The sequence below is a fragment of the Osmerus mordax genome, chromosome 1 (genome assembly GCF_038355195.1).
Source record: "Osmerus mordax isolate fOsmMor3 chromosome 1, fOsmMor3.pri, whole genome shotgun sequence".
In the NCBI taxonomy this organism is placed as follows: domain Eukaryota; kingdom Metazoa; phylum Chordata; class Actinopteri; order Osmeriformes; family Osmeridae; genus Osmerus; species Osmerus mordax.
In genome coordinates this window covers 7,509,012-7,536,269 of record NC_090050.1, presented here as the reverse complement: position 1 = coordinate 7,536,269, position 27,258 = coordinate 7,509,012, and the positions used below count along the sequence as shown (strand labels likewise).

Below are 27,258 nucleotides of genomic sequence, written 5' to 3'. Positions count from 1 at the left end.
CAATTTCATTGATGAACTGTATTTTGTTTTATTGGTTTAGGGGACCACATAATAGCCCATGCAGTGCAAAATGTTAATAACAAGAGCAATGTCAAAACATAAATCCTATAAATTTGTGTTGCAGCCATTGTACAATGGCTATCATTTTGGAAAACTGACAACCCCTCTTGAATCATAGATTGGAAGCAAAAGTTGTACTGTAGAGAATTTTGAATCTGCCCTTGGCGGCAAAACAAGTTTTCATTATTTAAAGAAATACACATATCTACAATGGTTTTGTACAGCATGTGTGGTGAGATTTCTTTAAATTATTTCTAAAACAGCAAAAGTCTACATAGTACACTCATGTGCATTTAATAAATAAAAGAATTTAACGGATCTCAAATGGTAACCCAGATGTAACCATTACCGTGTTATTCAGAGTGTCATTAAAGACCATACACTATGATTTCATTTGCAGCAAAACAGTAACTGTTGTTGTAACTGTTTAAAGCATGGTAGTGGTCTTGATTACAGATTGGACATATGCTCAGTGCAAGATGAGAGCACATTATATTTGGCCAGCACCATTCTTCCCTCTACAGGAAGTGCTTCCATGTCGCCGTCTGGTGGGTGAAAGTTTGTGAGTTTGTCATTGAGTGCACTGAAAGGACAGTCCTGGACAGTTAGTTCCAGTCATATCAAAATTGTTAGCTATTAATTAGCACAAGCTGTTCTAGATTCAGTATTGTAGCCTCTTAAACCTTCCATTTAGTCCAATTGTATCAGTATTTCAATGTGAGGGCCAACCAGGGCGAGTCCCATGGTGATGTCCTTTCCTGCAGGGAGCTCTGTCAGCAGTATATGGGTTAACTGTCGTACCAATCCAGGAAAAGCAAAGAGAACGAGCACATTACAAGGAAGAAGAGGATCCAAACACGAAAGCCGGCGTTGTTTTGGATGGCCTAAATATGGAATTCAAACATGAAATTACTTTACATACATAAGGCACTTGCTCAGTAGTGACAAGTCAGTCTTCAATACAGCGTTTTACAATGGTTTGGTTAACAATTATATCTGCGTTTTTAAACGCAGATATTTTTTAAATTCAGAATAAAAACCAACAACCACTCTGCACGCTAAATATCATAATGTTTGATTTTAACTTAAACATGTTGTGTTGCATATGTGCATAGGCAAAAAAACTAATTAAAATCTAAGATGAGCTAGCAAACAAGGGATTGTTTCCAACAGAACAACTTTCCTGAAATAGGACACTGCTCTTTTCATCTGTTGCAGTGGATGTGCGACTGATGTTTCAACTGCTGCATTTCAGTATTTGCAAGGTCTGTCTTGCTTGAAAAAATGTAGGTAAAGCTGTTCAATTACCTCTCTAATATCTTCATTTCCTTCTTTGACATTCTCTGTGGCGCCAACCACCAGCTGGTGGATACTATCTATTTCAGTTTCCTGTAAAAAAAAAAAGAGGGTTGATATGGCAAATTTACTTTCAATTACATTTTAAATGGCTTTCAGAGGACGGTACAATGGTAGAACTTACTTGTTGAAGCACCTTCTCTGCAAATATCTCCTGAAGACGTGATATTTCAACAACTTTACCCTCTATTTGCCTGGAGGATAGAAGCAGGGAACAGGTCACACACCTTGGACGTGTTTGAAAGACAATTTACACACTGTGGATCATTAACAGTTTCCCTACACCTATAAACACAAAATCGAAACATATTTATGGAAGTGGATGTCAAGGGAAGTTGTTGTGGATAATTCAGAGATTGCATATTTCCATAAAAGTATACCAGATGGATACTTCAAACAAAAACAAAAAACAGTGCCACATTAGGCTCTACAGCTCTTGCGTTACAGTAAACAAAATAAGACGACTCTTAAGGGGAATAGACCTTATAGGGTACAAAACTAACCTCACTTCATCCACCAGGTTGCTCATCTCACTCACCAGCCTCTGGTTCTCATGTTCAAACTAGACAGTGAGAGATAGACAAAAGAGTAAGACGGAAGAGTGAAACACATTCAGTAAATTACTTAACTAATCAACTAACTAACTAATAACTTAAAACTGGAATCAACTACAGTACAGTTAGTGTGTAGGGGTGGATGCATTTCTACATTTGAACTTAATGTACTCAATAAATGGGTAGCAATTTTTTTTTGATTCCTATGAGTGCATCTGTACCATTTGGATCTCCTCAGGTGAGAGTTCGTCCTCCACCCTGCCCTCCTCCCATGGGTTGATGCAGCTCTCTGGCACCTCGGTCACACTTCTCTCTATGGGGAAACAGAAATAGAAGGTCAGTGACTTCACACTCCTCACCAAGAAAGTGATTCTCTTTCTTGTGAAAAGTTGAACAATACATGGCTGATGTGGCTGTCTTGAACTTACCTTTCTACCTGGACAGTTTACCAGTAAATTGCAACTGACTAAGACAGAATCAGCCATTAACAGCCAGCTTGTGCCTCCATGGAGCAGCCTTCACCTGACCTTGTTCCTCCCTACCCCCACCCCTCTCTTCTCTCACCGGTGCTCTCCTCCTTGGCCGTCTTCTCCTCTGTGTGCTCCATCTGCTGCTGCACACCTTTCTCCGCCTTGCTGTGGTGCTCCGGCTCAAGTCTTGACCTGGAACCACGTCACAGTGGTCGTTTTGGGCTATGCGTTGAGTGAATTAAATGTGCTACGTTCATTACAGTAAATGTATCATTTGAGTATATTGAAAGTAAAACGTTAAGGCTTAAAAACCTATTAAAAGCTATGCCACAATGATTTTAATTCAACTACCAACTGAAGTAGTCCCGGTGCTTTGGCCACGTGAAATATGTTCACTTTTTGTAACACTATGGCCCATTAATAAAAATCCACCAGCAGTTCCCTTCCCTACTTTGCTATACACATTTTATATACACATATGTGAATGAATAACAATGATTAATCTATATGAATGTAGTATTTACAGTTCCAGAGATACTTACAGTCTCTTCTTGTCCACGACTCTCTTCACCCTTATGGCCCTCTGCTCAGAGTACAGTTTACACACTTCTAAAAACAATTACAACCAACATTGGGTTAACTTGTTGTAGGGGTGCTGATCATCTCTTCAGAATAATATATTGGTATGAAATCTATTCTGCCATCAATCATATCCAGACACTTGTCACCATTGGTCTATGTTAAGTAAAGCACTAGTTAGTACATCTACTTGAAATGAACACAACATAACAAGAATACAGGGGGCATGGCAAGTATGTCTAATCTAGACCATCTCCATGATCCAGATGTTCCCCTGACTACATACTCTGAACAGTAAAATCTAGGGGCCCCATTGGGAAAACCAAAGTCCATAATCACTTTTTTTCTTTTCTTGAGGATCATATTTTTGACCAGACCATTTAGATGGAAAAGGAGTGGAAAAGGCTGACCTATCAATGGGAAACTCACCTTTTAAATACATCTCGATGAGGTCTAGAACCCCCCTTCTGTGCTCCTTTATCTGGGCTGACAACACCTGCTTATCGGCTGTAGGGGGAAGAAAACACTGATTGACTCTGGCTCCTTTCATCAACCATGATTGTCAGTACAATAACACCCTCAAAAACTTGTTCCTGATTTTTTATCGAGTGCATAGTGAACACATCCAATTTTAAGGGCCCTGCATGATGGAAGTCATGTAGGCAAGAGACAATTTGTTGTGAAAGATAAAGTGCGTTCACACGCTCCCTTGCACACACCTTCAGTGCGTAGCTGCTTGATGGCCTCCGAGCAGGTCCTCATGAAGATCTGGGCATCCTGGTCAATCTGGTCTCGCTCATTGTCCGTCATACATGTCAGGTCTGATGAGATGAGACTGTGAACAGACACACAGTCAACTCATTCAAAGACTCCGAAAGATACATTGAGTATAGTGCTGTCTCCATAGTGGAATGAAAGCCTAATGTCTCTCTATGCTAGAAATGGATGTCTGGTAATTGGTGTCAGTAATCCAATCTCTCAAAAGTACACTTAGGAGCAGTAAATAACCTGTCCCGTCACTTCTAGCTTCTGGTCTGGGAAACCCTTAAGGGTGACATTTTAACTAGGTCAGCTAGGCAACAGCTTGCAACTCGCTATTGGGAGAGTGGAGTTGAAGTGGAAATGTTGGTAAAATGAAAAACTATTTATGCAAATATGTTTCAATAAGTTACATCTTACACCTATGTAAGATGCTAGTTTTCATGTTAGGCAAACAGAGAATTGTACTGTGCTAGTCAAATGAATGCCAGTATAGACTTTGCACCAGTTGTAAGTTTTACAACTCACCTTCCTGCATTCACATAGTCTTTCCTGTGCTGGAGAAGAAAGTCTTTCAGCTTGGTAATGTTTGAGATCTGCCAAAATGAAGGGAAAATATTAATTACATTCAGTATGTGTCTGGTTCATCATTGTGCTTATGTGTGTGTCCCTCTCAACTCCTAGCAGTTTCTGCTAGGAGTTGGTTCCTCTTCTAAGGCCTGGATCTGTCAACAAAGCTTAAGAAAGCTAAAGAAAGTCGCTGGCTCAGGAAAAAAAGTACTTTTCGCTAATGTCTTTCAAAAGGCCAGTATAAACGTTTGAATTTGTATTTATTGACCGTGACATGCCATTCTAAATACATGCATTCCCATCTGCATGAATTTAGAATGTTTGCTTTTTAACGTTAATTTAACTACAGGACATACCTAAATCAAACAGGCAATTTCCTTGACAAATAACTTATGTAAATAAAATGTTGAAGTCCTCTATATAGGTCTCTGACTGAGGAATCTTAAATAAATCTGAAATTCATAATCGGTTGACTATTTACCACAGGTAAAATGTCCAAGAATATGTGTGCATAAGTAGCCCAACAGGAAGCTTCATTCCATCCAATATTTGCTCCTGTAATTTGGTTGAAAAAGACAAAATTGTATCCCTGTCCACAGAGTGGTGCTGGAAGGATAGACATGTGAGTGAGGGCACACACACAGGCTAAGTTTTAGGAAGAAAGAAAATAGAGGGAGACAGAATCCAGGAAAGCCAGGGATTGAAACAATGACACAAGGAGTTTGATTGTGGCTCATAGCACCCAAGATAATTTTGGTAACATAACCACCGCTGTCTCCAACCTAGTCTGTTTTGTTTTGCTACCAATTAACATAATTGACAAATTGACATACCACAACCTAGTCTCAGGCCTCAGATGGCATGTCTAAATATACAGGCATGAAAAGAGACAAGAATGGTTCTTGGTCTAACATGAGACAAAGGTGAAAGGTGATTTTTTTGTACTTGAGTAGACATGAAGATAAATAAGCTGTCAACATTGAGCTGTCAACATCTGCCTGGTTGGCGGTCTGCCAACGTTGGCAGACCGCCAACCAGGCAGATGTTGGGACAGTAGGGCTGTCCCCGCTCAGTTGACTAGTCGATTTTCTGGTCGATATGCTCTTGGTCGACTAAGATTTTTTTAGTCGAGCTGCCTATGGCAGTGTGAGATCTGATTCCCGCTTGTGTCATCATTGCTGAATTAACGAAATGTTCTACATAAATTGTAGATTATATTATTTAAGACAAATAAAGCAACTCTAAAAATATATAATTTAAAAGAAAAGGTGTTACTGTTTTCCCTTTCGTTAATCTGCGCTTTGTTTTGTTTTGGTATTTTGCACACGGCACAAGCACAATTGGCTGCCGAACTACAAACTCTGCCATAGCCTACTTTGTCGGTGTTATTAGTCAAAATGGCAAAGAAATCTGTGTTATGGCAGCATTTCATTAAAGTACATTTACATTTACGAAGTACCGGGTGACTCGAAAAACGTTGAATGCAAACTCTGCCAACAACGGTTTATGTTTCATAGTTCGACGTCGAATATGATGTAGCCTACCACCTGAAAAACGTAAGTTGGCCTAGCCCTACTTCGCTCATGCTAACGCGCTGAGTTGAAAAATGAATATGCCTATTATAAGAATCACATCCAAATCGAATGACATTATCTTCTCCGGCCAAGACAACAAAATCTTTCTCTGTTGCACCGTTCCCCACTCAGCTTCCACGTAAGTTCGCATGCTGCAAGTTTTCAGGCAGTGATAAGCGTGCTCTGATTTGCATGTTAAACAAACAATATTTTAAATGTGTAGTACATTGTAAGAGATACATTCGGTTACAACAGGACTGGTGATACGAGCCTTATGATTAGTAGGCTATTAGCGGCTGAATCTGCAATGAACAGCAGCCATTAAGTCAGATTTTTTTGTGAAAAAAAAAAAGCGTTTCAAATTTCGATTAGTCGATTTTCAGACGTTTTAGTCGAGTCTTGGTCGACCAAAGAAAATCTTAGTCGGGGACAGCCCTAGTTGACAGTGAATATCGGTCCCCTTTGACAGACAACAGGGAGTTCCTGGTCCCTTCCTGTCCATCCATCTACCGGCTGCCTTATGATGCTGCGCCGATCACACGCCTCCAGCCCTGTGGCTACCACTGCTTAAACTGACAATCGACAACTCTGACCGGAGTTGAATTTTGTATTTCAACATCCACTGGCACTTTTCGTTTTTCTACTCCTGATGTATGTTTAGCCTGTGTTCTGCACCTCTCCGCGTTCACTCACCATCTCTGGAGGAGGGGACCCATCACTGAATTGATACCAAGGTTTCTTAATTTTTTTTTTCTCAAATTTGTTTCTCAAATATACAAATAACAATTGATTTTATTTGAAATAAAAAGAATGCTGCAACTAACGTGAAGTGTATCTCCTCTCTTCGAAAGCAAATAGAGGTATAGAGTTGCTATATGTTGCAAGTGAAAGGCTGAGTGAGGTGGGGCTTTGCCCTCAGGTGAACTCTTGTAATAATACAATCATTAGAGGTCAAAATGTTAATCGTTGTTCTGAGCACTTGAGCTCCTGGAGGTTTGAGAGCTTTTCACATGGTTGAAATGTATGAGGAACATTGTATTGTCAGAGCAGCGTCTTTTTGGGCTCAAGACTAACACCATCTCAAATGACCTAAACGCAGTTCACAGGCTCTAATTATTATACTTTTGTAGACTGTAAAACTGATTGAAAAGGCAATGAAAAAAAATCAGTACAATGACACACTATTGCCTCACAATGTTGCCAAAAGCAAATACGCTATAATTTCTTGCATATACTGTATACAAGTGCAATATTTTCATAAAATCGTTATTAGGTACAGGTCCAAAGCTCATTGCAAAGGACCCCCCTCTCCATCCAACTCTTCGCAACATATCTCTACCACCAACAGGCGGCAGTAGCTTCACATTATTGGGGCCCACCGGCTAATAAAAGGTGTATAGGAAAGAAGAAAATTCAAGAGTGCTGCTGTAGGGGCTTGAGTCATCTCCTGTGTATACACAGGGGCTCAAATTCCCACTGCAACCTCAAGGGTTTGCAGGGGGTCATGGGGATCAATTGCTCTTGTAACCTAAGACTCTAAAGAGCGAGTAATACCCAAACAATGAGGAAAGGGGTGGCCCTGTGCTTGCTGCCGGCTGTAAGAATGTGAGTGTGTATATTGTGCTTGATTGAAGGTGTATGTGTGCATGTGTGTGTGTGTGTATGAAAGATCTTAGTGAGGCAGGAGGAGACAGTCTGCCGGGCTACATCTAATCTCATCATCATAATCAAGGACCCCCACTTTAGCTCCTAACTTTCTCCCTACCCTGCAGCCTATACAGAGCACAAACAAACCATCAGTGGGAATTATTATGAGGTGGAAAATAAATAAGGGCGTAGCCAGGAGATTTTGGGGGTTTGGATAGATCTTTCTTTAGCTTAAAACATTGATAATGACTGGCCAACAGCTGTTTGGGTCTCGTCCTGTCTACCCCCCTTGTCATGTTTGTGTATTAGAAACTGCAAGTGGCAGCTCGGATCTAAGATGGACTCGAGAGACCGCAGATAGAGTGCGGCTAGTTTGGTTTGTTAAACGTTTCAGATCAACACTTGTATTATTGTTTTTGTTGATTTTATGTAAAGCACTTTGAGCTGCAATTCTTGTATGAAAAGTGCTATATAAATAAAGTCTTACTTACTTACTTACTTAAGCTCTGACCATTGTCTATCTATTTTCAAGGTTGCAAGGCAAAATATGTTTAACTTAAGAGAATCATGCCACATGTTGACGCTATTATGGTGTTTACGTCTCAATCACACAGTATTTTCTGGAGTTAGGAGCTTTGGTCAGTTGCAACAAGAGTCAACAACTTAGGACCACACAGAGCACTTAGTTGAAATAGTGAATGAAAGTATGTGCAGTCCTCTGCTTGTCACTACAATCTCCTGAAGACTTACGTTAATTTAAAGAACAAATGAGAGAAGATAATATTTGGCCAATACATTGCCCAATCATAGCCTTGTGTACATAAAATCTGTGGCCAAAATTGGCACTCTTTATCTGCATTTTATTCAGTCAAGGTTCGGGCTGATAAACGTAAAATAATTGTAGGTAATTTTGTATTTTATTTTTGCCCCAGTCAGTTCAGTACATTTTGCTACTTCTCAAGGATTTGCGAGGAAAATGACAAAGCGCCAGATTGACCAATCAACAAGCTGCATCAACTGCTATCGTTTGCTGGCAATAAAATGCTCAGAAATCTCCAAAAATGATGTGCCACACACTTGATTGAGACTATATTGAACATATTTAAACAAACATAACTACCTAGCTACAGTATAACAAATATTCCCAGTGTAGGCCCAGATGTACTGAAAAGAAGTCACACCAAACAACGTATAAAAAGTGTAGAATGAAGTTGTTTGCTGCAAACACTCAATAACAACTGAGTGTTTATAATAACAAATACTAATAGACAATAATACTTTTTCAACAGAAAAGGCCAAGTGCTTTTTTGTATTCTTTTTGTGTTGTCAACATACAGAGCTTTATTTTGGTCGCATATGCTCCCGAAATTGTGTCTTTGCAACCTCAAAATATCTTTGGGAGCATTGGTGTGAGTGCAAATAATTGTTACGGTGCAACCTGTTTGTATTTCTTTACAAAACTCTCACTAATCGCTAAAATAGCAGGAAAAGTTACCCCTTACCCCCTTAAATAAGCATGAGAAATATAAGGTGTTGAGACTTGAGAGCCCTGCATCAGCGTTACAGACTACAGAAAACTAGAAATCTAGAATACCTTGTATCAGGGGTCGACCGATTATCGGCGTGGTCGATTATCAGCGCCGTTATTAAGCATTTTATGGTTATCGGTATCGGTCATTTTCAAAACAGATTTGCCAAAATCTTTTTGTTCATTTTTTTTCTCTTCATTATTTGTTCATTTGTTGCTTGTTGTGGTTAACATTTACTTCTGCAGACACGGTCAGTCATAGACAACTGTGTGTCAGCTGTAAAAGTTGCTCCCGGCAACGTTGTGGTAAGTTTGAATGCACGGCAGTGGCTCTATGAGGAATACTTTAAGCCCTGACCCCTACATTGTATACCTTAAAGCCTGTATGTGATTGCAAATGAACTAACACAGTGTTTCCTCTAGGATTTTTTTTTAGCAGTGGGGGCAGGTCTGTCTGATACATTCAAGCAGGAGGAGAGCGCATCTGTGTCCAGGTGTGTCTCCATCAGCGCAGATGATCTGGACTCAATTGAAAGGAGCCGACATGAAGCTAATACGGTGAAGCAAACGTTGTGGTCCGTTGACTGTTTTAAAACATGGCTAAGTTGGCTAACACTAACATGGCTAACACTCATCTGGAATGTTGGTTACGTGGCAACCAAGACATTGACAATGGAACTATTGTTTTTGTTGCGGAGAAACAATGGCGAAATAAACATTTTTTTTTATCAATAACTGCGTGTTTAAATGTTAATTAGTTGACTATAAAATTGTTTTAGAAAAGCAATATAGTACTCAGAGTACTATAGAGACTGAACAGATGCACTCAGTCTCTCTGTATCACAACTCAAGTGGTCATATCGTAGCTGAATACACAGCTATGACGATAATAAACATAGGCCAACAAAGTCGACAGTGAGACCACAAAAAACAGGCTTTTGTAGGAACTTGTGAGATGTGAACCATATTTTATTAACTTATTAAATTAACAGATCCACAACTTATTAACTTTAAATTAAACAAATGCTTTGATACTCAAAAAGGTATATTGGGAAAAAAAAATATATAGTGCAGGAGACTTGCAAAGGATCTTCCATGAACATGATAACATCAGTGGACCAGAAGTAGTAGTGTGCAGTATTGGAGCATGTCAAGCCTACTTCCTTTTATAAGTGTACTTCTTATAACGCGGGGGGGTATCTGGAGCTGCCTGCGCCATTCTTTCAAATCGACTCTCCGCCAAGAGACCCGCCCTCCTCTGACTCTGATTGACCGTGACCCTGCAACAAACGGATCAAACCATCATTTCCAAATAAATCTCCCTACCCCTCCATTTTAGTAAAGTGCTGGCTGACTGCCGCACCTTTGAGGGATACCTTCTGGGAACAGCCAGTATGACTGCAGAAATGCAGAGGCCAACATTATTTTCGACACAATATTTTAATATTTTGAAGCAACCGCCTCTAATTGAAACTTGATATGGCTGTGGATGCTGTTGTGAGCATTGAAACTGAGATCACAGCACCCCAAACTGACCCCTAGGAGAACAAATTTTTTCTACCAACCCAACCAAACCTGTATATACTAGCCTTTTTGTAAGTTAACTTCTTAGCTTCAAAAGATGTCAAAGTTTCTAACATTTTGAATGAAGAAAGAATTCATCAACTTTTCCCATTTTTATCTCTTTTTGAGGAACGTCTTTGAAAAATAGGAGAGCCCTGCATGTCTTGAAGGGCACACATCTGTTGTACATTATGTGCAGGCCGTCAACATTGTTACTGGGGACCTAATTTAATATTTTCTGTGTTTTGATCTTCCACCTTTAATCACTGGCTCTTGGGAAGGATCGGCTTTCCCAGAGAAATTGTTTGAGAGCCGAAAGAAAATGTTATTGCAGCATGTTTATGGAATCATACATGCAAAGAGAGGGCTCTTGCAAAAAACTAAAATGCAACCTTGTGCGTTGCGCAGAGAGAAATATGGGGGGTTGCATAGTCGGATGAAAGCCACAACATAACTGTACACAGCCACGACATTCCAAACTTCCAATTTCAATTTCTTTCAATGTTGGTTTACCGAGACAGTTGCTGATGATATCTGTAGCACGGGGGTTGTGGGTCGAGTTTGGGTGGGGGGGTGGGGGGGGGGGGGGGGTCGGGGGTGGAGAGAGCCAAGGGCAGCCACCACAGACGAGGTTTAAGTTTCCTTGAATCAGCATCACCGTTTTATTAAACCACTACTTCCAATATCAACTTAACAAGGATGCACAGAAAGTAACAAAAGCATGGTTTTGCTGAGCTAGATGACTGAATGGATTTAAAGCACTAAAGCCCTTGGGACAAGTAGGCCTAGTTCCTAAATTTGAATCCTAGCCCTACATTTCACAGCCATCAAGCTTTATTTGGCTACTTATTCTATAAACTAGTGGTTTGAAGAAGCCCATCTCTCCTAAATTCAACACCTTTAAGATAATTGTTTAGGCTAATATGCAAATGTTTCATACCAGTGATCTTTAAAGGGGTTATTGCCTGAAAAAACGAGTTTACCTTGTCATAGTTGAGTAACGACAGTTCGGTGGGTAAAATGGACATACAGTGAACCTCAAAGTCCATTGACACCTCTTTCCTATGCATATCTCACAAACTGCTGCTGGAAAACGGTCGGTTTCCAAAAAGGCTTGAACCTTTTTTGTCTCTGGTCTGTACCTTTTGTCACACCCCAAAATTTAGTTAAGTTAAGACACTAGTTTAGCTGCGCGCTCTGTGTACTTCCACGTGAATTACAAAGAAGGAAGTTTGAACGTTTTTCAAGGATATTGAAAATGGAACAAGGTCGTAAATGCAGTGTTCCAGGCTGTACAGGGAATGCTAACACTTTTCATAGTCTTCCCAAGGAACCAAACACACGACGGGCATGCCTTATGTTTGTTTATGAAAATATCCCTGTGAAGTTCGACACTCAATTATTAATTTGCTCGAACCATTTCACCAAAGACAGTTTTGAAAACCTTGGACAATTTAAAGCAGGATTTGCTAAGCTGCTGTTGCTGAAAATATGTGCTGTTCCGACCGTATTCTCATCACAATCGCAAGCTGTAAGTATTATTTTGTCGCTAATAGTTATTAGCAATGCTAACGTCTCCTGTATCTAGCATAGGTAGAATGTGTGATTTAGTTTATTGTCAATGGGGCTAACGTTTTTTCATTTTACTGACTGTTTCAGACAAATAAATAACCTGTGTTGTCATGTAAATATACAATTCACGATGCATGTTTGGCTATGTTGCGTCTTTGCTCTGCAGCTTCGCTCGTTGTAAACCAACCAATCAGCGTGCATCATGAGCATACCATAAAAGGGAGAAAACCTCTAGTTTCATTCTAGGGCTATTTCACAGGGTTGCATTAGGGTACATAGAACAGCACCCGGGCCATTTTCAGCCCAACCAATGTGTATACCCTATTCGGAGACTTTAAGGAACAGTGTGAAATACCCTATAAAATCAGTCAATGACCCCTTTAATTAAGGTCTTGGAATTCACTGCACTCATTGTGCATGATTCCATCAGATGGGTAGGCTAGTTCTTTCTTACATCACCTGTAGCCTTAGCAGTAAATTACTGCATTTTGTATTCACCTACTAAAAGTTAATGATTAATGTGTCAGCATTTAACATGGAAATTACAATCTCTCTTATAATGCCAGGAATCTGTGTGTGTACAAATTAGAATGGGTTTAGTTTCCCACGATCAGCTCAAGAACCGGGCACTCTGCAAAGTTCATTTTCTGCATGTGTCCTCTTTATAATCCAATGGAGTGCAGTGCCGCGATTGACATTGTTTGGATAGGCATTTCAACATTAAACTAGAGAGGGTACAATTTCTGGGGAAATTGTAGGCCGTTTTTTAATGACATTTTTACAACTGATATTTCTGTATATTTTATATCAAAAATGCATAACCTACTTATTATTTATAAAGATTACATAGATTTAAAAGCATAATTTTTTCTGCTCATTCACAACTCAAAATACTAAGGCCACGTTGAAGGCCGAAATATGCTTCTGCGTCGCCGTTTACGGATGGGCGGTCGCACGGATACGGACGGATAGACTTTGTTTATGGTTCTCCGTAGGCTGTGGGTGCTGAAAACGATTCACCGCCAGAAAAGTAGGTGGCGCAAAGTTTTTTTGTAAGTCGTTGTCGAGTGTTTAATTACCTAGGTTATCGAGAAGTCGGAGCAAATTTACAAATTAGCCGTTTTATCAATAAAATACGCAAATTTTCAACAACTACACTGCCCATTTCTCGTCACATTTTAATTCAGATGCTGATTTACATGTACTGTTTAGCTGAAATATGAATTCTAAAAACTTAGAGCAATGGCGGTCAAAGGATTCTGTTCGTCCTGTTTATTACGGCAACCCCGCCCCTGACGCAAGCGGTTCTTAATACTGACCAATCACAGCCATGGGGGACTCCGTAGCTCTGAAATTACGACGGACAGTAAGAAAATTCAGGAGGTGCACGTCAAGGTGTCCGAGGCTGTCCGAGGGCTGACGGAGAGCTCGTAGAGGGCGTTCCACGGAGACGAGGGCGTTGCCATGTGTCCGTTTTTTGAAAAACGCAGAAGCATATATCGGCCTTTACACATACCCGGGTATTTACAGAAACAAATATTTCTGCCCCTCCGTTTTCAAAAATAACGTTGTACACACAAGATCCGTTTTCAAAAATGTTTCTGTTTACATTAACCCGCATAAATACGCACCCGAGCGCTATCATAACTATGCCAAAACCTGTAGGCGGCAGTGTAACGAGAAGGATAAAGCCATGCAAACCAATCAGAATTCTCAAAATCAACAACAACTACGAATAACACGATCAACTTACTTTTCCTTTCAATAGTAAATATGGCGCGAGGTTCATTTGTTTGGATGATTCACAAATAAATGTAACGCTTTGCACAAATGTAAGGAGGACCGGGGTTGATTGGCACACTTTTCACTGTCTGCCATATTTCTTTGGCATCATTTATGTTAGAATATTCTAACCAGCAGCAAATTAAACATTATGGTCTAAGCTATAATTAATATATAATATGTTTAAAAGTACACAAATATTTTCTAAAATGTGGTAATTTGTGATAAAGTCATGTTGTGCATTTGTGCCAACCAGCCCCAACACGGGGTTGGTTGGCACACAATATGGGGTTGGTTGGCACAATGTTAAAATGCTATAGTTACACAAAATGAAGCAAGCAATAGAAACAATTTGAACATTTAATAAAATAGTTTAACCAATTAATCATTCCATAACATGTTTTATGCAATTCATTAGAAGGAATGTATGTATTAACCCTATCCCTAATCTACAGGATTAGGCAAAAAAGACTGAAGAACAGAATGTTGACAACAATGTTCTTATTAGACAACATTTAAAAGGGACAATAACCCCAACAGTAGCCTAACAGTAGCCCTCCTAGTAGCCCCTCTCCCCCATCACACCTATAATACATGTCTTGCCACTTTTTGATTAAATTCCTATATCTTCAAAATCACTGTGCCAACCAACCCCGCTCAAATTTAACCCAACTTTGTGATTAAATGATGTTGGCTAGCTACCATCACTCATTACAAACTTTCCAATTTTAAATGAAAATGTAGCTGATTCCTATGTCTATTAACTACATGTAAAAAAATATATATATATAGCTTTAGCTGACACAGTTATATAATACATTTTGTCCACAGACCACTTTTTTACTTTTGATACTATAAAAGTGAAATGTTACCCTCACCAAAACATTTTGTGATTTTCAGATGTTTTAACATAGTAGATGAGTGCAGGTCGAGAAAGCAAACATTTTGATGTTACAATTTTGTTTCTGTGACCTTCAAAACAACCAAAAAATGCTGTGTGCCAACCAACCTCTGTAGCCCTGCAAGAGGGAATGGTGATCAGCAGCCTCATAGTTGAACCAAAACGAATACATTTGGCAGACTGATGTAAAAATGGACCTAATCTCTATGACTTAAACGTAATTTTAAGTTTTTCCCTTGTGACATTTTCAGGCATTTAGCCTAAAGAATGCATTCATTCATTAATAAAGAACCCCCTTTGAAGCTTATTCTAACAACGACGTTACCGGCAGATGGAATCGCGTTTCAAACAGTACCATCTGCTAACTGAAAATATGCCCCCAAAAACGTAAATAAGCTTGACATTTATTAAGGGGAAATCCCTCATTCATAAAAAGCTCAATGGTAGCGATCATTGCCAGAAACAACGCAAAATGAGATATAGCCCTGTGTGGAGAAGCTGCCCCGGTAAATTGTACAACTACAGTACAGTACTAGACTGTGTTGTCTTGGTAGCGATTGCGTTGGTTGAATTCGATGTAACGTTCCGTTGTACGGTTTAGGCTGAAATTAATTATTTTCATGAACAGATGGACAACGTTTAGGCTGTGGCAATGGAGTTCAGGTTAGTAGTCACAGGTCAGATAGTTTCACCTATTGAAAGACTTTTGATTTAAGTAAGGGTAGTGCCGAACATGTTCTGTCGCCGTTTGACTTCCTACTGTAAACAGCTGTGGAGATGTTTTTGTTAGCAAGCTACTAGTGTTTCACGTGGGCTACAGGCTGTAGCCTACAGCGTTGCAATGAGCAACACTGGTTTGAAACCACAGGTAATGATAATTTCACCCACAAATTGTTAACTTGTAATCTAATGTCATAATAAATCCTACAACGAAAATGCATTTGTGAGGAATGTTTATTTTAACGATTGAAAACAGATGCATCATAGACCACTGTAGTATGTGTTGCCCGGGCAACAGAGGCTAATGTCACCATGCTAATGCTTCAGTGAAATAGTAGACTACTGTTTCCGAAAGTAGATGTACTTCCTTAATAATATCAGCTTATATTGTACATTACACATCACAATTGTGTGTCATATCACTAACAGGGTTTTTCCTGCATAGAGAACATTTTGGCCCTAACCCAGGACACCAACTTATCCTAGTGAGCTATTCTCAGTGCTGGAAATCAGATTTCAGTGAATTGTTCCTGTGGCAAGCTGTTGTCAGATTTGTCTCAAGTTTAAACAGCTGTAATTCAGTTCTATTTTGACATGTCAAGGTGATTGTGGTCTGAAGATAATTTGTGCCAAATTAGGTGAATATTTGGTATTCACCAAAAACGTTTTATTCATTCATGGCAGTCACATCAATTCAGCTGGTATCACAATTTAATATGTGTCAGACACGGGATCGCCCCCTAGAGGTTAGATGACACAACCTTTTGTGGACCTCTTTGAAACAGGGTCCCGAGCACCTGTACCAAGTTTGTTGTCAATTCAGCGAATATTTCCTGAGATATGATCTTCATCGCCGACTTTGATCAGCTTTACCGGAATGTGAAAAGGTTTGTGAGGCTTGATCTGAAGATAAATGGTGCAAAAAAATTTTTTATTGCAGCGCCACCTAGAGGTGAAATGGCATGACCTATTTTGGACCTCTTTAGAACAGGATCCCTAGTCCTTATACCAAATTTGGTGTCAATGCAGTAAAGAGGTGCTGAGATATGACCTCACTTCTTTTATGGTGGCTAGGTTGACGACTTTGATTGGCTGTTCCAGTCAAAAGGTTTAGATAATCAAAAAACATGTGATGTCTTTTGTGAGGCTTGGTCTGAAGATGATCTGTGCCAAATTTGGTGAAGATTGGACAAACTTTATAGGAGGTAGCGAAAAAACATTATATTCAAAATGTCGGCCACATCAATTCAGCCACATCAATTTGATTGGCTGTAACTAACAAACGGTTGCGAAAATCAAAGCTCCAGGGGATAACTTTTGTGAGGCTTGGTCTGAAGATCATCTGTGGCAATTTTGAAGAAGATTCATCAAGAATTGTAGGAGGAGTAGCGAAAAACCGCTTTTCCTTAACATTCAAAATGGCGGAGAATCTATATGACTGGGTATGACGTCATAGAGTGCGTTGAACTTGTCTTGATCCAGGGAATACAATGATACCTCATTTTGGAAAATGCGGCATATGGTTCAAAGGTAACGTGTGTAAACACACCTTCAACTTTGACCCATTGGTGGCGCTAGATGGTTAGAATGGGAGACATGAAACTTGGTGAAATTGATGATGGGATTGGTCCCAAAGAGTGTGCCAAATTTCACAACTTCTGACCATGTGGTTCTAGGGGCTGCCATAGACTCCCATGGCAGATGTAAAATAGAAAATAGAATAGAAACACTTGAGGTGGCTGCGCCGCTTCGCGGCTTGGCCACTAATAATAACTAGAGAGGGTACAATTTCTGGGGAAATTGTAGGGTGTGCTCACTTGCGTCAGTTGCAGGTGGGTTTGTCCCCTTAAGTTTTTCCCATCTAGTGATATTTTCAAGCATTTAGCCTACTCAAGAACCCCCTTTGAAACAAGCTACTGTAACAACGTTGTCACCGGCAGTATTTCAGATGGAATCGCGATTCAAACAGTACCGTCTGCTAACTGAAAATATGCCCCCAAAAACGTAACAAGTTTGACATTAATTTAGGGGAAAATGGCTAATTCAAAAGAAGTTTGCTACGAGCAAGCTAGCTGCTGTTGCTAGCCAAACGTCATGAGGGGATTGTTTGAAAGCGCCGGAAATGAGAACATTAGTTTTGACACAAAGTTTAGGCTGTGGCACTGAAGCCAGCGACGCACCACACAAGCTTGAGTTTAAACTTTACATACATTCTTTAATGTGACATTACTTACTGTACATGCAAGTCTTGATTTGCTTAAATGTATGATGCTGCTAGTACACCACGGCACAATACGATACTCGCTGTGCAACAGCACATCAATCCATGCGTCGTTGCCAACGTCTGCTGACGTGGTGACGTAGCTAGCACTGAGTACCCTTCGTTGACTAAAGGCATTTTTTGCCACAAAAACGTTCTTGCAAGCATCCTTGCAAGAATGGTCTTGCAAGTCCGCAAGTCCGCAAGGACTTCTGGGAAATCAGAAGCGTTCTCGCTGGTCAAGTCACCATCCAATGCATCCTTGATAAAAGGCGCGGATCAGGAACATTTCCGGGTATTTTGGGCGTTCTTGGTGACTTGTGTTCTTTGGATTGGAACTGTACTTGGGCAATGAAAGGTGACGTCAAACGAGTTCGCAAGAACACAAGAACGGAAAAAAACGTGGATTGATAAACAGCCTCTGTCTTGTGACTCCACTAATCAGCTAATACCAATCACCTGTGTGAGAGACTGAGTGGTGCGTGTCTGTCGTTGCCACGGTGATGGTGCAGCTATGATTGCTAACGCGCTGAGGGCAGAGAATAACAAATGTAGCTAGAATCCACACCTCAAACAAGTTAACCTACACGCAAAACTATACGTCCAATCCCAAAAATAAGGATATTTTCCGAGACCCCAGACTCTGCCGAAACCAGAGATGTCCGAAATACGACTCTACCGGCAGTTTCAAAATCTTGTTCTTTTTGCTTTCTCTGACGATGTTGTGACCAGATTTGCATTGGTCTCTATGGGGCGAGAGTTGGACTTTGTCTCGCTTTCGTGGGGCTCTGAACAAATGTGTACGTCTGTTGGATTCAACAGACCACTGTCTACGACCAGCACAAAATTAGCTATCTATTGATCCAAAAACAAAGCATGAACAGCGAAAATTGTGGCAATGTTGGCAAACTAGAAATATTTTTTCAACGACATCCGAAGCTCCCATCCACTCTAAAGGCCCTTGCACATTGAGTGCGAAATTTTCGTATTTGTTTTTTCGCAATCGTCAGCCTCAACATTCGGTGGCTCTGAATTGCCCAAAAAACTATAAAAATGCTGGCTATGGATGCGAATACGCAGAAAATCGAACCCGATCCTAACTTTTTTTTGCCGGACGAAGGTTTCGGAGGCAGTGTGTCAGCGCGATTGACATAACGTGGTCGTATTTATTTTTTTACGTGCGAACATTTCGTATACGAATTTCGGACTCAGTGTGCAATGGCCTTAAGCGTTTCAGTCTGCACTCTAGGGTTTCACGTAAACACCCATGTAAATCTCAGAAACGGCTTGAAAAAGTCATGAAACATAATCAGTGATATTGAAAAAAGTTGAATAGATATCAAAAAGCTGAATTATTAAAAAATAGTTTAGGGTTTTGTCAACATTTTAAAGTTTAAATGGTGGCTCTAGCTGAAAGATTGAGGAAGAAGGATTTGGAAGTTGAAGAAGTTTAAAGAAGTTTGAGGATTTGAAAGAAAACTCCATTGGAAACCCATGTTAAAAATATTATGAATATTGATTTATATTAATTCAAGCATAAGAGGTACAAAGCTGAAAAGTCACAGCACCCATGGCCTGAAACTGCTGAATTTTTTGATAGCTGAACGGTTTTAATAGCTGAAGATTTGAAGACGCTGAAAGGTGCCACGGAAGAAATATAAGAAAAACTAGAAAGGCATTTCCTGCTGAAAATGCGTTGGAATGCTGAAAGATGAAATTATTTTTCTTAAATTGCAGAAAATACAGAAATGAGAAAATACCCGCAAGCTGAAATGAATGTCAAAAATGTGTGAGTCACACAAAAGAGGCAGTGTGGAAACTGAACTGCATCATCTAACAACGCTAAGAGCTGAAATACAATGCGGGAGAAGCTGAAAGCTGAACTGTTAAACAGAAGAAGAAGTAGGCCTAGGCTAGCTAGTCATAAAAAGAATATTATAGTGTTAACAGCTGAAATTATAGTTGGGATAGTAATAGCAGTAGCAGATGTGTGCATTGAGTGCGTTTACTCGGCTTTCTTAGTAGGATTCAATGTGTTGATTGAATGAAACATACAGCAGTAGGGCCGATACAGGAAGACACGGCGACACTTTGTTGCTGAAGGATGATGGTGCAAGTTTTGTCCGTGGAGCATACAACGATAAATAAAAAGAATCATGTAGACGCGCTTATTGAGTAATCGCATAACTAACTAGAAAAGGCTGTTCCTGCGAAACAGCAGTGAGAATGCCGAAAACCTGAATGGGGATAGCTACTACTAATCCTCTTCGTCCCTAATGGGACATAAGGCTTCGATGATCTGCCTCCATCTGGACCTGTCTTGTGCCGCATGCTGTGCCTCGGCCCAGGTTAGGTTAATCTCCTTCAGCTCCGCTGTCACCGTTCGCCGCCAGGTGTTCTTGGGTCGGCCTTGCTTCCTTTTCCCAGGTGGAGTCCATCGTAGGGCGATCTTGGGGATGCGGTCCTGGTCCTTCCTGAGAACGTGTCCGAGCCATGAGTCGGCGGCGTTTGATCTCTAGCACCACACTGTTGCACTTAGTCTTCTTGTATAGATGTGCATTGGTTATTTTCTCAGGCCAGAAGATTCGACAGAGTTTCCTGAGGAAAGCCATCCATTATGGAAGGCTTCGACTTTTTTCATGTCGTAGGATGCTACTCGCCAGCACTCCGAGCCGTACAACAACACAGATTTTACGTTACTGTTGTAGAGTCGGACCTTTGTTCTTAAGCTGTATTGCTTAGACTTCCAGATGGAGTGTAGCCTAGCAAAAGCACCCTGTGCCTTTCCGAGTCTTGCTCTAATATCTTTTTGTGCAGAGTTGTCTTTGCTGACGAGGCTTCCCAAGTATGTAAATTCCTCAGCATAGTCAAGAGCGTGCCCGTTCACTGTGATTGGTGCATCTGGGGTGGCATTGATGCACATCACTTGGGTTTTGGGTGCAATTATGTTCAGCCCTACCTGTTGGGCAAATTTGTTCAGTCTGTCAGTTTTCTCCTGCAGGTGAATGTGCTTTGGTGCAAGGACAGCAAGATCATCGGCAAAATCTAGGTCTTCAAGTTGGGAGAACAAAGTCCACTGGATACCCCTGGGTCTGTCAATTGTATTCCGCATGACCCAGTCTATGGCAATCAGGAAGAGAATGGGGGAAATAGTACACCCTTGCCGCACACCAGACTCCACAGTGAACCATGTGGATGGCTCACCACTAACAATGACGCTGCATTCAAAGTGACGGTAGAACAGCCCTATGAGAGTGACCCGTTTTGGGGGGACTCCATAGGCCCTAACAATCTTCCATAGGGTGTCACGATGTAGGCTGTCAAAGGCTTTGCGAAAGTCGATGAAGTTGATGTGCAGGGGGGTGTTCCATTCTACGCACTGCTCAATAATGTTCCTCAGAGCAAAGATCTGGTCTATGCAGCCCCTTCCTCTCCTGAACCCTGCCTGTTCTTGCCGTAGCGTCCGGTCAATAGCAGCATCAATTCTGTCCAGTAGAATCCTGCAGAAGACCTTAGATGGTACTGACAGCAGGGTGATGCCCCTCCAGTTGTCACAGTTTTGGAGGTTTCCTTTCTTGGGGAGTTTGACAATCAGGCCCTTGTCCCAGTCTTGGGGTATTACTTCCCTCTCCCAGATGTCTTTAAAGAGATCAGTAAGCACCTTGACCGAGGTGTTAAGGTCAGCTTTCAGCATCTCTGCATGGACAGAGTCTATGCCGGCGGCTTTCCCATTCTTCAAGGCTTTGATGGCGAGTTTGACCTCTTCCTTACTTGGGGGGCTGGTATTGATGTCAAGGACAGTTTCTGCTGGTGGAGGGTTGGCAGGGTCGTCTGGCTCTGGGCAGTTGAGTACCTCACGGAAATGCTCAACCCATTTCGCGATCTGGTCACTCTCAGTGGTGAGGATGTTGCCTTGCTTGTCTTTGACAGGGGCCGGCTGGCTGGTGTACTTGCCTGTGAGTTGCTTTGTGATCTTATAAATTGTACTCAACTCGCCCTGCGCAGCTGCACGTTCAGCTTTCTCTGCCAAGTCCTCAACAAAGGCCCTCTTGTCACTCCTCGCACTCTTCTTTACCTCTCTATCCTTTTCCTTGTAGGCTTTAACCGCTTCAGTGCTCTGGCCAACCCTGCGGACAAAGACTTGGATACCCAAGACAAGTGGGAGAACATCAAAAAGTCCTACGTAGGGGCAGCCACCAAAGTCTTGGGCTATAGAAAGAGGGGTAATAAAGAATGGTTAACACCTGGCACCTGGGAAAGAATAGAAGAAAGGAAAAAGCTGAAAGCCAAGATGCTTAGCACCAAATCGCCCGGGCTCCATGAGCAGGTCCAGAAAGCCTACAAGGAAAAAAATGGGGATAGCTGACCATGCTAAAAAAGCTGAAAATAGTGAACATTTAGTAGAAAGTTATAAGCTGAAGCTTCAAAGCGCCCGAAAGGTATTTTTGAAAGGGGCAGGAGCTGGACGAAGGCATAAAACTACAGAAAAGAGAAGAACAATGCAAAAAGAGAAATAATTCAGAAGAATTTGAAAGTTTAGTAGAAAGTCATTTGCTCAGGTTTCAAATTGGTCTGAAATGTATTTTAGAGAGGACCTGGAGCTAACTGATTAAAATGCTGCTGCAAAAAAAGTTGAACTATTGTGGGTAGTAAATAAGATCATGCTACATCTAACCAGTGGATCATCTTGCAAGTGTGTCAAAGTGGTATTTTTACAGACTGTATTAACACCGTAGGTGTGAATATGCATGCATAGTGATTGTTGTCCATCTGTAGCCGAAGCTAAGCTAGAGAGAGGATGCAATGGGAGACTTTCTACAGTAAGCCATATCCACTGCTTCAAATTGAAAACGGAGACCATCTTTTGATTAAAGACAAGTTCCTTAACCTCTGTTGTCAATCTCGCCAATAAAAAGTAAATACTCTTCAATTACGAAGCATTTGTTTGTAGCTAGGTAACGAATATTATGTCTGGAAAAACGTAGCTAGCTATGTGACCTGGTTTCGCCGTATGATGACAGTCGTAGTGTCACTAGAATGGCCATAACAAAAGATCATATTTCAAATCTGTCTGCTGTTCTACATTGCCCACACAATTCAACTCTAACATGGCCTGTATCTTGAATCGAAAGTGCTCGAAAATTAGCTCGTCTAATGTATGGTGGACTGAGAACATATTTGTTAGTCAAAGCAGAGCGTGCGGATGTCGTGGGAGAATTCCTACTGTGTTAGATTTACTGCTTCAAATTGAAAACGGAGAATATATTTAGAGTAAAGACAACTTACTTAACATCTGTGTTCAATATCGTCAATTAAAAGTAAAAACTTTCCAGTTACGAAGCGTTTGTTCGTAGGATTAACGCCAGCTGCAGCAAACACATGCCCCAGCCCCGGTTTTTGGCTGTTCGTGACGGTCAGCTATGACAGTCTTGAGCCTCGATTTTTGCAGATTTCTGTGAAACTTGCTAAAATAAAAACGATCTAGCTAGATTATGTACACTTTAAGCTCAATGTACATACCTTGTTTGGCCAATTTGGTCGATTGTGGAAAAAAAGTTGAACCGTTTTTAGTTATGGGGAGCCATCGCGCTAGCTCGATTATACGAGAGAATAACAGAAATGTAGCTAGAATACCTCACACAAGTTAACCGAGACGCAAAACTGTACGTCCAATCCAAAAAATAAGGATATTTTCCGAGACCCAAGACTCTGCCTAAACCAGAGATATTCTTTAAATGTCTGTGCAGTCAGAAATACGACTCTACCTGCAGTTTCGAAAACGTGTTACTTTTGCTTTCCTGGTGCGTGTCTGTTTGGTTGCCACGGTGATGGCGCAGCTGTGATGGCTAACGAGCTAGGCATAGAAAAACGAACATTTACCTAGCATCCACACCTCAAACAAGTTGACCTAGACGCAAAACTATACGTCCAATCCAAAAAATAAGGATATTTTCCGAGACCCAAGACTCTGCCGAAACCAGAGATGTCCTTTATATTTCTGTGCGGTTAGAAATACGACTCTACCGGCAGTTTTAATATCTTGTTCTTTTTGCTTTCTCTGACGATTTTGTCACCAGATTTGCATTGGTCTCTATGGGGCGAGAGTTGGACTTTGTCTCGCTTTCGTGGGGCTCTGAACAAATGTGTACGTCTGTTGGATTCAACAGACAACTGTCTACGACCAGCACAAAATTAGCTATCTATTGATCCAAAAATGAAGCATGAAGAGCGAAAATTGTGGCAATACTGGCAAACTAGAAATATTTTTTCAACGACATCCGAAGCTGCCCTCCACTCTAAGCGTTTCAGTCTGCACTCTAGGGTTTCACGTAAACACCCATGTAAATCTCAGAAACGGCTTGAAAAAGATGAAACATAATCAGTGATATTGAAAAAAGTTGAATAGATATCAAAAAGCTGAATTATTAAAAAATAGTTTAGGGTTTTGTCAACATTTTAAAGTTTAAATGGTGGCTCTAGCTGAAAGATTGAGGAAGAAGAAGGATTTGGAAGTTGAAGAAGTTTAAAGAAGTTTGAGGATTTGAAAGAAAACTCCATTGGAAACCCATGTTAAAAATATTATGAATATTGATTTATATTAATTCAAGCATAAGAGGTACAAAGCTGAAAAGTCACAGCACCCATGGCCTGAAACTGCTGAATTTTTTGATAGCTGAACGGTTTTAATAGCTGAAAAAAGTGGAATAAAAGTGGAAAAAAAGTTGAACCGTTTTTAGTTATGGGGAGCCATCGCGCTAGCTCGATTATACGAGAGAATAACAGAAATGTAGCTAGAACACCTCACACAAGTTAACCGAGACGCAAAACTGTACGTCCAATCAAAAAAATAAGGATATTTTCCGAGACCCAAGACTCTGCCTAAAACAGAGATATTCTTTATATGTCTGTGCAGTCAGAAATACGACTCTACGTGCAGTTTCGAAAACGTGTTACTTTTGCTTTCCTGGTGCGTGTCTGTTTGGTTGCCACGGTGATGGCGCAGCTGTGATGGCTAACGAGCTAGGCAGAGAGAAAAACGAACATTTACCTAGCATCCACACCTCAAACAAGTTGACCTAGACGCAAAACTATACGTCCAATCCCAAAAATAAGGATATTTTCCGAGACCCCAGACTCTGCCGAAACCAGAGATGTCCGAAATACGACTTCTACCGGCAGTTTCAAAATCTTGTTCTTTTTGCTTTCTCTGACGATGTTGTGACCAGATTTGCATTGGTCTCTATGGGGCGAGAGTTGGACTTTGTCTCGCTTTCGTGGGGCTCTGAACAAATGTGTACGTCTGTTGGATTCAACAGACCACTGTCTACGACCAGCACAAAATTAGCTATCTATTGATCCAAAAACAAAGCATGAAGAGCGAAAATTGTGGCAATGTTGGCAAACTAGAAATATTTTTTCAACGACATCCGAAGCTCCCATCCACTCTAAAGGCCCTTGCACATTGAGTGCGAAATTTTCGTATGTGTTTTTTCGCAATCGTCAGCCTCAACATTCGGTGGCTCTGAATTGCCCAAAAAACTATAAAAATGCTGGCTATGGATGCGAATATGCAGAAAATCGAACCCGATCCTAACTTTTTTTTGCCGGACGAAAGTTTCGGAGGCAGTGTGTCAGCGCGATTGACATAACGTGGTCGTATTTATTTTTTAACGTGCGAACATTTCGGATACGAATTTCGGACTCAGTGTGCAATGGCCTTAAGCGTTTCAGTCTGCACTCTAGGGTTTCACGTAAACACCCATGTAAATCTCAGAAACGGCTTGAAAAAGTCATGAAACATAATCAGTGATATTGAAAAAAGTTGAATAGATATCAAAAAGCTGAATTATTAAAAAATAGTTTAGGGTTTTGTCAACATTTTAAAGTTTAAATGGTGGCTCTAGCTGAAAGATTGAGGAAGAAGAAGGATTTGGAAGTTGAAGAAGTTTAAAGAAGTTTGAGGATTTGAAAGAAAACTCCATTGGAAACCCATGTTAAAAATATTATGAATATTGATTTATATTAATTCAAGCATAAGAGGTACAAAGCTGAAAAGTCACAGCACCCATGGCCTGAAACTGCTGAATTTTTTGATAGCTGAACGGTTTTAATAGCTGAAGATTTGAAGACGCTGAAAGGTGTCTTGGAAGAATGCTTGTTGCATGATATTTGTTGGAATGCTGAAGCAGCATAATGGAATTAACAAAGGCATTCGCAATGAAATATATGTGTGTCACAGACCACATTATAGTGGGCACTGTGCCCTAACAGGAATCTGTGTGTGTGCCACCAATTTTATCACGGGGACTATGCACTATCTATAGTTCAAGGACACAATATTTGTGTTTCACTGACATATTCACTGATTGCATCAAGGCACTTTGCACCAGTATATCCGAAGGCAACTGTAAAGCAGGCAGACAAGACAGGTTCTGTTTGATTAATTCTGTCTCCATTGAATTAGTGGAAACTTTCCAGAAATGTATAGGGAAAACTACTTAACATGAACGCAATAAACTGGTTAAATTCAGCTTCATACAAGCCTAAATTTCATGTAGATGGAGTGACCTTTTCGTCAACGCTGTGACTGTTCTGATGATGGATTAGCTTCAAACAGGAGGCTGATTACAAATGTATACAGCTCGGTGGCTAGGCTTCATCTGTTTAGAGAGCTGGTAGACCAACTGGCGTTCGTTTGTTGTAGTTACACAACAATATAACATTCATCAGATGACTAGTGATGACTTACTGTAAGTCGCTCTGGATAAGAGCGTCTGCTAAATGACTAAATGACTAGGCAACAATATTATGTTAAATTATCAGAATCTAGGGTAGCAAGACAAGGTTTAGAGTAGATAGTGACTACATTGAATGAAAGGTTTAGCTGTCGCTAGATACTGACTTCTCGAGTCCAGAATGAATCAAAGTTGGCCATCTAGGGCTAATGATCTAGCACCTGCGGTGTGGAAGATACTCGTAGTAGTAGCTGGTACTATGAGCACATTTTCGCACCCACAAAGATTGAATAGTAAAGAATATAACTATACTGGCGTGAGTAGTAGTTAAGTAAATGTAGAAGTTTAGGACTCAGTACTTGTAGCCAGCTAGTAAGACTGGCGTTAGAGCTAGCTACAGACAGTAGAGTTAGCTAGCTCTAACGAAATTGTGAGAAGACTCACCACTTCCTTCGCTTTGGGAGAAAATCCATTCTTCGTTTTGCTCCTCTTGAAAATGTCGTCTTTCGTAGATTCAATCCCAACTCCAATGGCCTTGTTCCTTGTTTTGACAGTTTTCACACTGGCTTTAAAAAGCAGAGTTATATCAACAGCCATGTCTAAGTAGTGAGATATGCTAGCTAGCAAA

At 40.6% G+C, this 27,258-nt stretch overlaps 1 protein-coding gene across 1 annotated transcript; it reads right to left on the bottom strand.

Annotated features, from left to right (window-relative positions):
• Positions 1-22: 22 nt before the first annotated feature.
• Positions 23-27,258, bottom strand: stx18 (syntaxin 18). Its single transcript, XM_067255883.1, has 11 exons — positions 27,075-27,258; positions 4,307-4,374; positions 3,739-3,854; positions 3,449-3,526; positions 2,983-3,049; positions 2,535-2,632; positions 2,192-2,283; positions 1,920-1,978; positions 1,541-1,610; positions 1,369-1,449; positions 23-944 (listed from the first exon to the last, which is right to left on the bottom strand). The coding sequence occupies exons 1-11, from the start codon at positions 27,225-27,227 to the stop codon at positions 849-851; spliced, it is 978 nt and encodes a 325-aa protein (XP_067111984.1). The 5' UTR covers positions 27,228-27,258; the 3' UTR covers positions 23-848.